At 39.6% G+C, this 18,083-nt stretch overlaps 1 protein-coding gene across 1 annotated transcript in view; it reads right to left on the reverse strand.

Moving 5' to 3' along the window:
* Nucleotides 1-18,083, reverse strand: part of shank2a (SH3 and multiple ankyrin repeat domains 2a) — a 124,192-nt gene that overhangs the window by 82,554 nt on the left and 23,555 nt on the right. Inside the window, 4 exon segments of the mRNA XM_076156288.1 lie at nucleotides 2,343-2,451; nucleotides 4,499-4,570; nucleotides 4,956-5,159; nucleotides 9,424-9,651. Coding sequence (XP_076012403.1) covers nucleotides 2,343-2,451; nucleotides 4,499-4,570; nucleotides 4,956-5,159; nucleotides 9,424-9,651 — 613 coding nt within the window.

Here is an 18,083-nt window from a genome sequence, read left to right on the forward strand (position 1 = left end):
AAATGGGCACCCAATGCTGTGGGTTTCTTTTATACATTTGATTCGTTTAAGTTCACACTGTCCAATTACAGGAAAATCACAGGTTGGGACAGATAATTCATGAGACATGTAAGCTTGTCATCCTGCCAGGTGTGGAGGTTTATCAGTAAAGCATGAGAGCATGAAAACAGCAGGCATATTACAATCAACTGATATACTTGGTCTAAATGGCTTCTTCAGCTGTAATTATGGACAAGAAATCCTCACTATTTATCCTGTGGGAGGCCACACCCCCTGGTAGATCTAGGCGTAATCAAGGCCACCTGTTCAGAAGGTCTGTCCAAAAGTGAAGCTTCACACAACAATGTCTGCCTGTCATTAGAACTGACGCAGCCATAATGTTCAGCTTCTCTACAAAAGCCCAGGGGATCTGTTTATTCGTATAGGCGCACATTTGTGCACCTGCCCCAATAAACATTAACCTAGGATGTAATTTTACACTAATCTTATCTCCTGTTGCGCACTTGGCCAATGGAGGAGAGGGAATCACTCGTTGAATTGCATCCCCGCCCTTAGTGTTCTCAGTGTTCATACACCACTGCAGTTTGCTTAACCACAGGTTACCATTGCCAATTTTGACAGATTAGCCCTCATTAGATTTTTTGACAGCTTCTCAACATCTTCTTTTCAAAGAGACCTATAGCCTCTGCTTGCTTACCACATGTGCTAGCAAGGGCTTTGTTTGTAAAATTACAATCATAAGCATAATGTTGATTTTATTGGGGCTTTCTTGTGAAGTTATGTTGAAGCAGGCATATGGTGCCTAGTCACCTCACAAGAAGGTCCTGGATTCAAATCTGATTGGGGAGTTTGCTTGCCCTCTTGGTTTTCTTCCCACAGACACAGAGGTTTAGGGAATTGGAACCTCAAAACTGTTCAAAGGTGTGACTATCCATTAGTTGTGATAGACTTGCGTATTAGTGGCGTATTCATGCCTTATGCTCCCCATTGCTCTGTCCATCCAACCAGTTATTCAGTATGGATGGATGGATGGATGGATGAATGAGTTGCTACATTACGTGAAGCACAGACTGATAAATTCCTGTCACACTTCTCCTTAAATGCAGTCAATTGTTATTTCCACATTTTCAAGTCATGATATCTCTGCAAATCAAAAATGTCTGTTAAAAGTGTTAAAGTAGGAGGGTGCTGTGTTTCTTATCGTGGAGGAATGAATGGCCTGGTAATACAACATTGCTCTGATCACACACTCAGCTAATCTAGTCTGACAATTGAAATTGAAATCAATAGCTAATAAGAGACTAAGTAACAGATTGCTTACCTGCAGAGGCACAACTGCAATCAGTCATTCATTTAACAAGAGCTCTCGAGGTCCATGAAAACAAGCTCAAGTCTCTGCTTAATAACACACTCAGTCAAGCCCCATTATGTTATTTCTCTCAACAGACCAGTTTACTGGTAAATCTCTGTCCACTCAATACTGGCTCTGTTAAGACCACTAGCAGAGCAGAGATACAATTAACATTCATTTATCGTGGTAAATAAACTAATTGGTCACACCTAATACTTGGGTGAAGTCATTAACATTTAAAACAGCATTGGCTCGTAACTTATCCTAAAATAAGATAAGATAAGATAAGATGAAAGTTTATTATCCCGAGGGAAATTACTAAAGGCTGCTTTAGATCATATTCTAGTATAGTTTATGTTTCCGTCTTTTCAAATGTGTAACACACTGATAGGTTGAAACAGAGTTCTACAAACCGCTCAAAGTACGTGCCGTACAATGCCTGTAATCTGACCAGTGGTCATTCTTAAGCGATATAAAGGACGCCCTGTTTGAACGAGTAATCTAGCCGTAGTATAATTTAAGAACATATACTTAATGCCAAATGAATCCAGAATTCCCTCACTAATATAATGATCAGAAAGTAAAAACTTCTTATTTTAAGCAGAGGATTGGCGATCAATTTCCAGGATCAACCGATTAGAGACTAAGTTATCACTAGCAATAAATAATTTTATCTTATGGAGTCAGATAAATGAAAACATTAAACTACAATAATAATAATTTCATAGTGCCGAGTTGGAGATCAATCAAAAATTATTTTAGATTTTAGATGTGGTTTAAGTTTACCGACAAGATCTTCTTACCAAAAATGCAATTGTGTGGCAGCACTTTGCACTTATAGTAGACAGTGAGACACTGACATTAGGACAGTCAGGTTTGTGTAATAAAAATGTACACAACACACATTTTCCATTTCTATTTTTCAATGTTATCATTATGTTTTCATTGAATATATGTATGTATGTATGTGTGTTTATGCTTGAAGCCTTACCGCCAGTCTCACTGTCATGGTAGTTTGGGTCGAAGCCTCTTTCCAACATCTTGGATACTTTGTCCACCTGGTGATGCTGGATGAGTTCCATGAACTTCTTGAGATTGGCCTACGCAACCAGAGAAAAGAAAGAGCTTTTATGGCATCAGTGAGCACCGGGGAAATGAGCGTTTGGTAGAGCTATTAACGGCAGAGGAAGGGAAGTCGGCATAAAAGAGCAGTGCAAAAAGGACAGGAGGAGAGATGACAGGACTCAAAGTGTGGCGATTGTGGAGAGTGGAATGGTTGGTGGCTTACTGTTCCCGTCTGCTTTCTTTCCAGGCCGCACGATAAAAATAGATAAGAGAGCAGCTCCCTTAAGGAGAGGAGAAAACGAGGAGTGAAGAATGAGAGAGAAGAAGAACATGGAGACAATGGTTGGTAATAAAAGAATGGATCGAGAAGAAAGAGGAGGAAGGTAGGAACACGAGGGTGTAGTGAAAGAAAAAGTCTTTTGGAGATCAATGTCACCAACAGCCACACTGGGATTAGATGTTATTAGATTATTATTCCTTGCTCATAACATCAGTTTACTAGTTAAGTATTAAGTTCTCTACCTGAAGATCTTCTAATGACAACCATATTGCACTGAAAGCACTGTAATAAGGTCTAAAAGTTTGACCAACACCAAAGTGCCGCTGCTCACACAACAACTAATTATGAATCACCATCAATTCAAATTATGGAGATGTCCATGAAAATGATTGAATGTTTTGATGCAATGTTTATATTGTCACTGTGCTGTGTGCTGAATCAGTCTGGAGCTTTTTACAGCAGCATCGTAATCCATCCTAAATGACTTCCTCTGTAAATGAATCTTTCACAGAGAATATGTGTGTATGTGTGTGTGTTGGTCTCCTTGCTGCTGCTCTATATTTAAAGACGAGGATTTCTTCTCTGCCTTTTCTAAGATCAGTCTCCCTGCTTCCCTTCTTCTGTCCCCCATATCTTGCTTCAAACAGGGAATTAGTCAGACAGTTTCCTAGTGTGATGGTAACCGATAGCAGCCCAAAACACTTATGCCTTGGCTGCATTACTGTAGCTATGAGATAGCAGCCCAGGGCATCCCAGAGTTCAAATCTTCCATTGACTGTATCAAGCCACATGGGGGACACGGCTTAATACAGGGAAACATGTTGTTTGGGGTTTGCAAAAAAAAAGAGATTCTACCTGAGCACCACTTAAAGGTAACATATACAGATTTCCATATTCCATCGGTATAAACTGAAACCTTTGTTATGGTATAATATGCAAAACACACACTGATTTAACGATTGATGATTTGATTACACATGATCAAAACTTTACAGTGTAACGTATTTACACTGTACAGTTCTTGTGTCAAGGCTGTCCTGTCTCTCATAAGCCATTAACTAACAAAATGTACTGAATTGAAGACAAAAAGTTTTGTTTAGATTTAATGAGTTTGCATCATTAAGTTACAAAAAAGTGTCTTTGTACTAGTTTTCTCAGTTTTAGTTAGTTTGATGAGCAATCGATTGATAGAGTCAGATTTGATCAGGGTGATTGGACTAAAACCAGGACTATATTGTAAAAGAGTGACTCTGGAGGTTTTTAGCTGACACCATCACTGAATCCGGCAAACTGCATGACATCATATTAATTAATGACTCATTTAGCCGTCATATATCATAGAACACTTTTAGATTTTTGTTAATTAGCTTTTCCTTATCTGGCTGTCACCCTAGTAGCTTCATCAAAAGTTGTGTCATGCTGTAACACCTTCTGCCGCCTGCATGGAGAACGTAACCCATACAACACATTGTCTTATTTTACTGCATTTTAATGTCAATCTGCCAAATGTCAACTTTCACCCAGGGGACAGAAAATTGCTGCTTGATTCTCTGTTTATGAGTCAACACCAGGTTTGATTAATCATGTCTTCAGGGTCTGATATGTTAATGACTTTTGCCTAAACATACATCTGAAGTACTTTTCCTACCTGTGATAAAGTCTTTGAAATCCTGATTTAAGAGCCACTTTGCTTTTTTAGGACATCACATATCATCCGTAAACGAGGCTTGTTTGTAATATATGGTATTAATGTTGTTATTATTCAAAATAATTTTTTTTCTACTGCATGACACAGTCCTTACCTTTGTATGAAGTTTGGCGATCTGTTTCTCATCCACATTGGGTTGCCGATAGAGTCTGCTCTTGTAGCGGAACTGCAGAGAAGAAGAAGAAGAAATTTTTTAAATGCTGATTTTATAAGAATTGCTCATCTGTTAAGGGGATTGGTGGGGGATCAAACCCTAGATGAGACCTCTGTATTTGACAGCACATTCATTATTTAGTATGGTATCTTCACTGCTGTGAAACAGTGTGAGCCTCAAATTTCATCATATCTTTGCCCCTAAGTGTAGGATGAGTATTTTGTTTGAGCGCATATCATTTAAAGTAAAATTTATTTAAATCCTCTTGCTTACAATGGCTCATCCTACATTTTACTATATTGCACCTTTTTTCTGTAACAACATTAAAGAGTAAGTACTGTAAGTCAGTGTTGTAGGTAGTACAAATCAGATCTTGATTCCATGTGTACTTGTGTACCTCCAAAGATGGGACACCCTTGCTGATTGGTTGAGGGTACTCCCGAAAGATGCGTTCTTCATCCAGGAACTTGCCATCCCTCCCGTTGATGGCGGGCTGGAAAAGGCCATAGTTGAGGACATCCTTCAGGCTCTGATTAAGCGTGCACAGGATCTGCTGCTTAGCAACCCAAAGTGTGGCATCCGGGTTGAACCTCATGCATTTCTGAGTTCACAGGTTTGGGGGAAAGGAGAAGAGAATGCAAGAACATCAGAGAGGCAAAGAAACATACATGAATAAAATAAATGCTTTGATGTGATAAATAACCCATACTTTGAACTGATAGCAGCTATTTCACTTCTAAACTAAACTCTGAATTGACAGATGCACCTGTGGTAGGAAATAATACGGTGGCAAAAACAATGGTGTCCAGTTCAAAAGGTTTATACACATTAAAATAGATTTGTTTAACAACATCCCACTGTCTTTGTTACTACAGTTAAATAATTTGAACTACACGTTGTTGTAGTTTTATTGTTTTTTGAACAGTAGTAAATAAATGGTGTTAAATGGTACACAATTCTCACCGACAGTGTAATTGACATGACCTCCCCGGTCCCTGGTCATTCCCAGGTCCAGTGAACATACAATGCACGATTTATCGCCTGGAGCGATTCGCAGAGGATTACGGGCACTCTGCCACAGCATGCGGGACTGTGTGTGTGAGTGTTTACAGCTGGATGTGCTGCTCAGCTGGCGATAGCAGCCCTGTGTCTACCATAAAGGCTGAAGGGATGAAAAGTCTGTGAACTCTGCCTCACTGTAATCCTCTTGCCTAGAATGGAGTTGGCAGAGAAGACGAGCAGAGGGAATGGAAAGATGAAGGGTTGAAGGTATAGAAACAGATGTCTGGCATCTGGCCAGGCTGCTTGGGCTGATATAGCCTTCTTCCCTCCTGCTGGTTCATTAAAGTGGCAAATTTCCATCATTTCCCATTATTGCCGGTTCACATAATGAGTTACACTGAGACAATAGTGTGTGAAATTTCCATGGAATTGAAAAACACATTTCATTTGCATTTTACAAGACAATAGCTTTGCAGTTGTTTTGGTCATTACATTGTCATATTTTTGTCCCAGTGGAAAAATGAAATCCAAATGTAAACTAGATTGGCACAACCTTGCTGATTGGCCCGATCTAAATCCATCTAATTATTGCATTCAAGCCAGCCATCATTTGAAATTACCTGGTCAAATCAGCCGCACCTTCATTTAGACTGAGTATTCTCGCCTGAATGGTAAATGCATTGAAACATTGCATTGAAAAGTTTAAAATAAGGCAACACATTTATACGTAGAAATGGCTGGATGTCTAATGTTTGAGGGGCAAATATCAATACCCTATAGTTACTGGCAATGACTGACATGGTTGTGTTCAATGCAAAAAACACAAAATCAAACACTTTTAATCTACAATTTTAGAGATTTTCAAAGTTAAAGTCTCACATTTCAAGCAAGAAATGGTTTCATGTCTGATATTTGGGGGGCTATGAAATAATACGTTTACATTGTCACATGTCACATCTGACAGCGTTGGTTTCAGGGCTACTCTGGCTACACATTGACACAAATTCTCTATTATTGTATTAGTGCTGGTTTGTGCCAACGACAAAATTCAGTATAAAAAACATTGGAACCTGCGATCAATCCCTGCGGTTTCCTCATTAATGAAATATCCCTAGGATTTTTATTCTTCACATTTATGTTCAAATGATTTCTGGTGCTTTATGTGAGTAGCAGAAACACAGTTTTCAAGTGAGTTTCAAGAGTCGTCACAGTATGAAACCGAGAGTCTTTGGAAAGTAGATTAACTGTTTAACCTCAGGTCTGCCATTGTTTGCAGTAGATGATTCATTAACACAATCAGCTCAGGAAAGATGGCGTCTCTATGTGGATATAGGAGCTGTGGGCTGGCGTGTGAGGGAAAGCTATTTCAAGAATGACAACAAAGAACCAAGGACGAAACCAAGAACAAGAGAAAGCACTCACCCTCCACATCAGTCGTCTGTTCAAATAACTGAGCCACACCAATTTCAGTCTCTGAGTCTTTGAGGTTCATTTTCATAATTTCAGAATATAAATTTCATGTGAATCACACTAGTATAGACTGTGAGAACCCCATTGGTAAACAGGTTTCATGAGTTTAGTATGATTAGTCCGGTGACTATCAAACCATACTTCTGTAGCATATGACAGTTGGAGATGGGGGAAGGGTTCACATACGTGTGTGTCTGTGTGCACTTGAATTATTCAGCTGAGTTTACTTTCCATGTGGACGGTGTGATAGTGTGATCATGTGATCAAGTGGCACCACTGAGTGCTCAGTGATGAATGTTAAATCAGGAGCATTGGTGCATACATGTGAGAAGGCTTACACACACTGTGTGCGCGCACACACACACACACACACACACACACACACACACACACACGGACAAAATCTGAGCTAATTACATCAAAGAGTCATGAGTTCATCTCCAGGTCAGCATTGTACCAATGGTTTGGGGTCTTTTGTTACAATAAGAATATAAGCTCTTTAGGGAAAAATAATCAAACTATTAAAAGAGAGTGAATGGAGGAACGATGCCAAGGAGAGACAGGCATCAGGTGTCTGCTGGAGTCAATCAGTCAACCATGCTGCTGAGCTTCCTGCTCTCCTCCTGCTCCTCATTTCTTCTGTTCTGTTCTGAGGAAAAGCTCAGAGTCGCTGTTCTGTGCTGTCACGGATGTTCAATGAGACTGCTCTCTATCCCTCTGGACAAACATCAAGCACAGTGCAGTACAGAACTGCAGAAGCTACTGTATACTGCTGTCATCACCTCCAGCTGCGTTTTTGATCATAAACCTTTACATCCACATATTCTGTCAGTAACGTCTACTGACAGATACAGTTCACATGCTATACTATCAATAGGACTGCTTTATATACCGCTATGCAATGAACAACTGAGCTGTATACCGCTAATATCTGTAGAGCTGCCATGTAATTTAAAGCAAAAAAATTAGAAACCCCACTGTTCAAATGAATAAAACATATAATAAGACACGCTCACGTCTTCTGCAGTGTTAAAGCTACTGTTAAAGAAAAAACTCTCAGAACAGATATTCTCTGTGCTACAGTTATTGGGCCAGACTGTATGTGTTTTACATAGAAAGAGATGGAGAAATGCATTTCTTAACTGTAAAAAGATAGCATAATGCTACAAATAGTGTTTTGGAGGAAAACTAGATTTGAATCAAGTTCAAAGGGCAAATTCTGTTCAATTTTCCATGTTGTTATTTACATTTGAGGGTCCATTTAGAAACAGTCACAGTGCTCTAATGCATTCCCTTGCTGTAGCACCACTGTACACACATTAATGGCTTCAATGTCTCCATAATGCCCTCTCCTTCCCCCTCTGACCCGCTGCAACACGCCTGAGTGTAACTGGGTGTGTAGGTGGGGAACTCAAAGGTGTTATATGTTTGTATAAACATTACAGGGGTAAAGATCAAATACAAAGCTTTCGGGGCAGCTGGGGTTTGTCTCATTAGATTCAGGTTAAACATCACATTTTAACACGTGCAATGTACAACAGACACTCCCTAAGATATTACACAATCAACATGGGAACAGACAGTATTTCTGATTTCTACATCCACAAATTTCATTACATGCATTGAAACATGAAACATTCACACTTCTTGCTATTACTTGTGGCAAGATTTTTGCCATTTTTCAAAGGAATGGAAGACAAGAGGACAAATATATAATTGAACCTTATCTTGTGCTACACAAACGTCCCTGTCCTTCAGCAAGAACTACACAATCCTACATTTACCCCCACAGTTAAAATCAGACTTACTTGAATAATAAATCACATTAATAGAAACGCCTTCCCACACACTCCGATGCATGCAGGCATACAAAACACACACACATCACTCTCATACCCTTCCATATATCAACCCCCTACATGTCGCCCACACAGCATTTGCACACCACTGCATGTTATCGAGGAGAAAGGCTTCACATGAACAGAACAACAGTTGGTCAGAGCTTATTTAAGGCTTTACATCAAAAGGAAATGAGTCAAAGAGTGCAATAACTATCTTATTTTTAAACATAGACAGTTTCTAACAGGTTTGCAAGGCAGATGATGTGCCTGTCAGCCCAGAAGGAGTATGTTTACTGTATTTCTAATATCAAATTACGTAATAATGAAATTGCTAGTTCTTTCATTTAGAATAGGAAGTTGAGGCTAGGCTCAAAACTTATCAATCAACCAAATGTTTGTGTTTTTCTTTGGGACTCACACACTCTATGGGGGAAAGTGTCAAATGTGTTTCAACGGTGCTTTGAACATTGGTAAAAAAAAAGAAAACAAGGCACAAAAGGGACAGCAAAATAAACCACAGGTACACTTCATCTGTCCTGCATAGATACTCACTGTCTGCTGCAGGTCAGGGATGACGATGCGGATGACCAGCGAATGTGTGTGAATGTCGTCCATGCGGGTCGGTAACTGCTCAGCGGTGGCTCTTATGGTCTCGTAGATGGTCTCCTCGCGGGAACTGTCAGAGGTAGAGTCGTCGGAGTAATCGGAAAAGCTCTGAGCCATCTCATCCTCACTGGAGGTGGGGCTCCGGGGCATAGTCAGCAGGCCGGCCGGATTCAGCTGGGGTAGACAGGGAGCGACACGGTCAATCTCTCACAAACTTGTGAAACAAGACAGGCACTAAAATGCAAGAATCAATTCCCTTAACTCTCATTAAGACACATTTTGCCCCTTTAGTGGCCCTCAAAATAGTTTATCGTTAGTTTGTTAGTTCATCCTCATTCATTCTGCTCTCCCAAACTGCACTGTCTGCTCCTAAAAATACCCATGGGAACTCGTGGAATTTCACATTTTGCTGAAAGGTTTTGCATCATTAAGATTATATTTGAGTTAAGGTGCTTTGGGAAGGTGAAAAATGCACCTGCAAGCAATTGTGCAATATGACCAGGGGTTCTACGCCTTAAAAATGTAACAGACCTGAGGTGATTCCCCTCTATTAAACTGGGACATTAACATGATTTATGAATGAGCAGATGAAACACGTAACATCTCATCAATCACTGCTTGTAGCCATGCTCCTATGACTGACCTGAACAGACCGAGACATCTCTGCATACGACACCACTAATATGGAGTGGATGTAAATGTAAGGAGGAAAAATATGGTTCATTATCCAGCCCTCACCAAAGGAAAGCACTCAGAGTGGCGCAGGAAGCAGCACCATGTAAGGACGGACTACAAAAAAAATTTGAGTGATTCATACAAACAAGTGTTAAGTAATGGTCATTTAAATCCATTATGTTGTGATTGTGAAGTGTCACTGAAATGCCTGACGCCATTAAATTGTGCAGGCTTGGGTTCATCTGTGCATGTGTCATCTGAATCTGGTGGCAAGTGCACGATCTAAGAGGGTCTGTCACACAGGCCATGCCAAGAAGAATTCAGTGTACAGGAAAATGGTTGTACATTCAGTGAGCCTCTTGTTGTTGTTTTGGGAAAGCTCCCAGTCCGGGCTTAGGTGTATAAATAAAGAATAAACTTGCCACTCTGTTGACATTAACATGGTCTCCGTATTCCTCTTTAATGATAACGGCATGTTGAACACGTTTGCATGTTTGCAATACAGAATTTATATTAAAATAAAAGGAAGAAAGCATTTGGGGAATGTATGCAATAGCTTTTACAGGTAATTTATGTTCACACTGGCCCGGCCTTTCTGTCAAATTTAAAAATCCTTGTGGCCCCAGAGCCAAAAAGTTTGCCCACCCCTGCCATAGCAACAATAATAGAAAGTACATTTCATACAAAGCTCCCAAAGAGACTATGACATACACAATGTGTTGTTCAATAGAAGCACAAACAAAAAGTCGCCTGATGAAAGATACAAAAAAGGTTAAACGACTCAATCACTGCTTTATACACCAGACATTGTATGGGTCATTTGACTCAATAATGGAAGCTGCCTCAACACTCGCCTGTCTGTTCCTCACAAAGTGATACTGATGTGTTTGGTTTGAGAAAGACGGGCTCTTCACTCTGATAACCAATAGAACACAGATGAGACACTGGAGGTTCCCGGTGAACTCAAATCATCCGTGTGGATTTTATATGTCACTCCAGAGCGTCTGTGACACACTCATCCTGTTGCAAGTCCATTAGAAGAGCTGCTTGACTTTGTGTCGTGACATTGGCCCGGACACCTGGACAATTCCACTGAAAGTGTCACATCAAAGTCTCCGACGGATTTCAGAGTGATGAGCAAGATCGATGAATCAATCTATCTATCTATCTATCTATCTATCTATCTATCTATCTATCTATCTATAGGTAACTTTCATAAGGTGTTAGTATCTATGGCAACCAGTGGCTGTACATTAATTCATATGTATAGCACACAGAAACACACTGGTTTATACAATGTGATTAGCTAGGGTAACACTTTAATCAGGCACATTCCTCTAACTAACAAAGGATTTAACTTTCACTGCCCAATCTGCATAATGAATTATAATGCCATTTTAAGCCTGCAGGGAAAAAAAGGAAATCAAAGACCCAAGTGATTCTCCTCACACAAGTAATAATTATCAACTGATTAGCATGCTAATTCATTAGCGTCTATTTCATTTTCAATGGTGACATCCAACAGACGTGCCTGAGTTCATGTAGTTGCAGGAAAAGCCTTTACTGGTCATTGTAATTGGAATGTGAATTTTCTTCCTATTAAAATTAAAGTCATTTGTTGATTCCTGTTCCTACTACCTTGTGATTAAAAAGTGATCTATGTAACTAGTATGGTGGGGGTGAGGGAACAAAAATCTATCATCATTGTGATGCAAGACATTGGCAACATTTTATTGAGGTGCAGAGTTTAAATCACCTGTAAACATGATTATTACAAAGCTAAAAATATGGTTTGTAGACATTTATTAGATTCACTTGTTATTGTCACTTGTTATTATTCACTTGAATCACATCATTTCATATCAGCAACTTGACATGGTTGTAATATTGAATCAGGAGGTCTTTGGCCAGATAGAGAATTTTTGCAGTTATTGTGTAATGATTGATGATCTGTTGTCAGGGCTTAAATCAAAACTGATTCTTATTATCTGGATTCATTGTGATCCAATCTCAGCCGGTGTCATTAACTTATTAAAGCCTGATTTTCATCTATGCTCCATGGATACACTCATTAGTTAGATAACTGATTATTGTGTTGCCGTGTTTCAGATACAAATAAAGCCAATAAGATACAGATAAGACTGAGGAGAGAGAGGCAGGTGGGATCTGTATGTGGTGTGGCAGTTGTGGCCACTGTACTCCTTGCATTAACACTGTTTTCCCTGTATAACTTATCTGGAAACAAAAAAGTGTAAAGAGACCTCTGGTTATTACACCACAGCCACTGAAATGCCTGATTAAACCTATCTGCTTGGATTGATTTCAGTTCTGATAAAATTCTGACTGCCGACTGAGTGACAGAAGTTTTCATAAAATCGTAGTTTTCCGTCATCCTCTGAAGATCGGTGTCATTAAAACTTGATTCTGCAGCTCCTGCTGTGAAATACTGTTTAATACTCGACATCATCAAATCAAAAGAACTTCGGGGCTGATTTGTGCTCTGACTGACTTTCATTGCCCTCACTTTCTATTAGCAGCTCTGATGAGAGTAAAAAGTGTGACAGTGCGGACGTGTGAATGTGTGAGAGAGAAAGAAGGAAAGGGGCAGACTGGTTCTTGTCACATTGACCATCTTTACATTCACACCCAGCTGCAGCTCACGATCCGGAGCAGATTTTTGTCACCCCTGGATTCATTTCTCTTTCACATCAGACACTATTTTGCTCTTCAATCAGTAACTGAAATCAAATGAAAAGACCTCTTAAGAGTCTTTAGGTATCAAAGGGAGTACACAGGGTATATAAATGAACACAGTCATTTGCTTTGATTCGAGTTGGGTTGTGTGTATGTGTGAGAAAGAGACTGAGAAAAACAGAGATAAATACAGCAACATTCTCTCCTGTGTAAATGTCTGAGACAGTAATGGGTGAGAGTATCCTGAGCACCTTTTAGAAAAGACCAACACACAGAATAAGTCTTGGGAGCCATTAGACCACGACCAAATTTATATAAAAAACATTCTGTTACACTAACAGACAAAAACATGATTGGCTCTTGTAGCACTAAGTAGAGCTACTCAATCATACTGCTGATCAGTGCCGGTCATTCACCACATCTTTTCATCTTGCTCTTGGGAGGCATGCTGCCTTTGTAAAACCAAATAGGCTTCTTTAACAAAAGAGATAACACAGTGATTCCGCCTATTCTGGTGTCCTTTGTGCAGATCCCCTACGGTCTCAGACCTTTTTTTTGTCTGTTCCGATTCCTCCCTATATGACATGACAAGGTAGCGTTGCCAAGCCCCTCTACGATTATCTATATCTATCTGAACCTTTAAAACTCAGGATTTCAAAGGCTCAAATTCTTGGTTAGAAGAAAGTTAGGGGTCAACAATCCAGGCCGTGGCATGAAAAGAATTAAGGGTAAAAGTGTCAAGCTTGTTTTGGTGACAGGTGACTTGTGACCAACCCAAGTACAGTTCTTAAAGAGCTACTTTATTATGATTTGTAAAAAAGATCATGATTACATGTAAATTACATGTGAACTAGGTCACTGACATTGTTTCTTAGAAGTTGCAGCATTCTGGAGATGATGGATGACGGATGATGGATGATGAATGACCAGGTCTATAGGCCTTTGAATGGCCCCTTATGGCTCCCTGTGCTATTATTGAGCAGTTCAAAGATAGAAGTTATGCACGCCACAAAAAATGACACACAAAATATATCTTTTGAATTCCTAATACATTATGCTGTAATGACGATAAGGACAGTATTTTTCCTTACAACGCCCCGCATGCATCATTCAAATGAACCTTGAGAGACCAATTTCCTATTTGTTATGCATAAACATTCTTGTGTCTCTTATTTGTGCAACTCACTCAGAAGTACTATACATAAAACCATTGTGAGAAGATCAAGGACAGCCACTGTCACATTAGCAGCAGCAGCAGCATCTCACCATGTGATCCCTGTGTTGTCTAAACCAAACACACACTTTGAGAATTAGCCTGGAGTAAAGGTTACCTCTGACACAGATACAGAGAGGAAGCCTTGACAGAGCGTAGGTTCCCCAGGCGGAAATGAGCTTTAAGTCATTAGTTCCAGGAATTCTTGGGCTCTTCAATCATTCTTTCCACACCTTACATTTACATAGTCTGGAAAATTCTGCCAGGGTCCTGTAGTCCACTTATGTCCAATATTTTACTCTACAGTGCAAATGACAACTAGACTCACAGTATATAGTGTAAACTGAATTACTGTAACTATCCTTGGGCAGTAATGTGTTCATCTTTATCTTTCTCTCCATATACGTATATACCTCTTTAAGTGTTTGATTAACATTACAGTTAAATCAATGTTAATATTGCCTTTGTTCTCAACTTTCCAAGTTGCCAAATATGGTCAGTATCAAGTATGCATCTCACTTGAATTTTACACTTACACCAGGGTGAATACTCTCACAACGCTGTTACAGTGACAGAGAATCCACAGGTCTAGTACATGATCTATAGAAGTCAGGCGTAGTCATTGAATAAGAGAGTAAAATAAACACAAAACAGCTCCTACAACATATATAAACTGAGGTCATAAGTGTTTATTATTTAATTTAAAAAGGGAGTTTACGTACATTTAGTCTGTGCTTTCTATTTGTACACTATTGTAAAACTCAACATACTTTTAATGTATTGCTAATTTAACAATTAAAACTAACCTGGCTGCCTGTGGCATTGGTGATTAAAAGCTCATACAGCACATTCTCCTCCTGGCCCAATCAGTTGTCTGTTAAATTACATGACTGTAACTTAATCCAGGCTAATTGATGCCTCTTTCCAACTCACTCACCAGTGTGTTACACTGACCACCATCTCTCCTTCTGCAGTGTCTCCTCATGCTAGAGTTATGTCAATTTGGCAACACATTGAATTGATAATCTGCTAAGTGAGTTTATATCCTTCACATTGCTTCCCTTTGAGCCAGGCAAAATATGACATATTCTGTAAAGGTAACAGGTGGGAGAGGCCAAAGACATTTGCCTTGTGTGAGAGTCAATAAGAAGCTGGAGCTGACAGCGGTGAAAGAATGGAGATGACAGAAAAGTGATGAGTTTGTTGAGATAATCTCTGTGGTCCTCTTGATTCTTTGTGTCGCTGAATTGACTATGAAGCCATTGGGAGTCTGATTGATGCTGTTTGTGTGTGTGTACCAGTGAGATGTATTTGCAGTGGAGTTTCCAGAATTCTGCGATTCTGACAATAGAAATCTGGTGGCATAAAAAAGATTATGACAGGTGAGGCTCTGCTCTCTCACACTGATAGGTATGCAGTGTATGTGTGTGATGTGATGGAGTTCACTAAACTGACTCTACTCAATGGTGGATGATTTATGTGATAAACATCATGCATAGATTTATCTCTTCTCCTAATTTACAAATGATAGCCTTGTGACAAGGAAATGAATGATCATGCTTGGCAGGTCAGTGACATATATGTACCTACAAAGACTTTCGGATGTAATCTGACCCTATATTACAATCAACAAATTAACTGAGAAGTATTACTAAACTGCTGTTGGCATATCTCGCATGTTGTTGTCGCATGCCTCAACACAGGCGGGCCCGCTCTTCAGAACAAAACTCAGCAGTCCACCTACACTTGATGGACAAGAGACACTCCTTTGAGGACAACAATGTACAGTACGCATCCTGGACAGAGGAAGACAGATGGTTTGAAAGAGGAGAAAAAGAGGCTATCTACATAAAGATGGAGAAACCATCTCTAAAACAGAGAAGGAGGTCTCTCATCCCTCCCCAGGAGAGAAAACAATCATTCAGCCTCCAATGAACATCGTTACAGCAGAAAGGAGAACCCAAACGACTGTTGCCTCTATCCACGCCTCCACACAGGGGACTCCAATCATTCATTACAACAACCAGGAGGACTAATCATGAGTATCGATGTTCCTGACTACGACTCCACAGAGGTTAAATCCTGGGAATCCCACCAGCCAGAACTTAAGAAGCCTTTCAAAACCTTTACTAGCAAGTCCAGTTGCTTGAGATTCTGATGTTTAATTTGGACATTGAACTTTAACTTCTATATATTTCTATGTATCAACTGCAATTAAGCTCTTTAAAAAAAACATACCCATTAAATAACATACAGTGAGAAAGTAAAGAGGAAGCTTGTACTAATCGACTCTTGTCCCTCTATCCATTAAATAGTTTGCCGCTTTTGGTGTAAAAGTCACCTTGGCAGCCTTTTAACCCTCATGATGGGGGAAAGGGTTAACATCTATTGCCTAGCAACAGAGGCAGTAAGAGGGGGAGGAGTCCTTTCAAAAGGTTTCCTGTATGTACTAGGTCATTCAAGGATGGACCATTGTTCAGTGGTCTCTGAGGAGATGTCAAACGTGAATGTCTGTTGTTTAATGAGCACTTACAAAGAGTTGGTGGTGGTTTTAAAAGCACTCCTACGCCATGTAGACGACCTCCAGCTGCATTCAACCAGAACCAACGCTGTGTCAATAAGACACACAAGTCATTTGTATCATTTAGAAATATTAATTGGTGTCTTCTTCTTTTCATTGTGGAAATTAGGCATTTGTGTTGGAGTTCTATGATATAATAACATGATGTTAGATGGTTGGTTTTAGTGTGGTTTGTTTTGAAGAAATATTTTCCATAACTCTGCAATAAAAACAAAAACAAATCAAGTATTGCTGCTGCTCTTGTTTAGAATCTCACTTTCAGCCTTCATCCATCATCGTCTTACACCACATGCAGACTTCTATAATTATTAAGCAACCTTTGAGATGAGAGAAACAGCGCACACACACACACACACACACACACACACGAGCACAAGCATCTAATTCATTTTTAATAAAGACTCCAATAAGCTGTTTGTAATTAGTAAGATAAATTCTGATTGATCCTCACTCATGCAATATGTTGGTCCCAATGGGCAAAGAAAAGGAGTGGAGCCGCAGTAATCTCACAGCCATTATTGATAGAATTAATATTAGTTGTAGTGCTGTTGTTGTTGTTGAAATAAAGCTCCCCAATGAATTACTGATTCATATCCAAAGATAGAAATGTTATGACTAAACAACAACTATATAACGGAGGTATGTTATATATTCAGGACATTTGGATATTTTGGGATTATTTTCAGCTGGGCAATAATACAAAATAGAGCGTTTTCTCAGTGTCCCAAAACCCAGATGCTGAGGTTCTGGTTAAAATTTGACGAGTGTCTACTTTTGTAGTGAAGGAGCTTAACAACGCCACAAACCCAAGGTATGGCGTTCAAAAAGAAATGTAAATGAAAGAGCAGCCTTGTTAAAGTTCTCTGCCCTTCCAGCTATTGGCAAACATTCTCACACAGTGACACACAAACACACTCAGCCCCTCCACCACATAAACACACACTCACACAATTTAATCAGTGTCATTTTTGTTAATCTACCACCTGCTGCTTTACATCACAACATGCTTTACAACGCGCACACACACACACGCACACACACACACACACACACACAAACACACACACACACACACACACACACACACACGCACACACGCACGCACACACACACACTGAATAGCTGTGATGAGTGACTTTGTCAAGCTGAAAGTTCAGTGTGAGCACAAGCATGAAAATGAGTTTGAACCCATTTGACATTTTGAAAAAAAAACTTTAGCAAATGTCATTCATATAAATAAATGTTGTCATCTTTCACTATACAATATAATATAAAATTTTAGTTAAGGTGGCTGTCGGTGCTAAAAATAAATGTGAACAGAGATAGCTGTTTATTTGACAGCTCTGTGTGTTTACGTCAGTGTAAACACACAGTAATTGGTAAAGGTCGCCCTTTTCCCACAATGAAGAATATGAATGTATTTGTACAATGTGTTATGGGTGA

This window comes from Genypterus blacodes, unplaced genomic scaffold (assembly GCF_046128005.1).
Source record: "Genypterus blacodes isolate CSIRO-AG114 ecotype Tasmania unplaced genomic scaffold, CSIRO-AGI_Gbla_v1 ptg000067l_1, whole genome shotgun sequence".
NCBI lineage: Eukaryota > Metazoa > Chordata > Actinopteri > Ophidiiformes > Ophidiidae > Genypterus > Genypterus blacodes.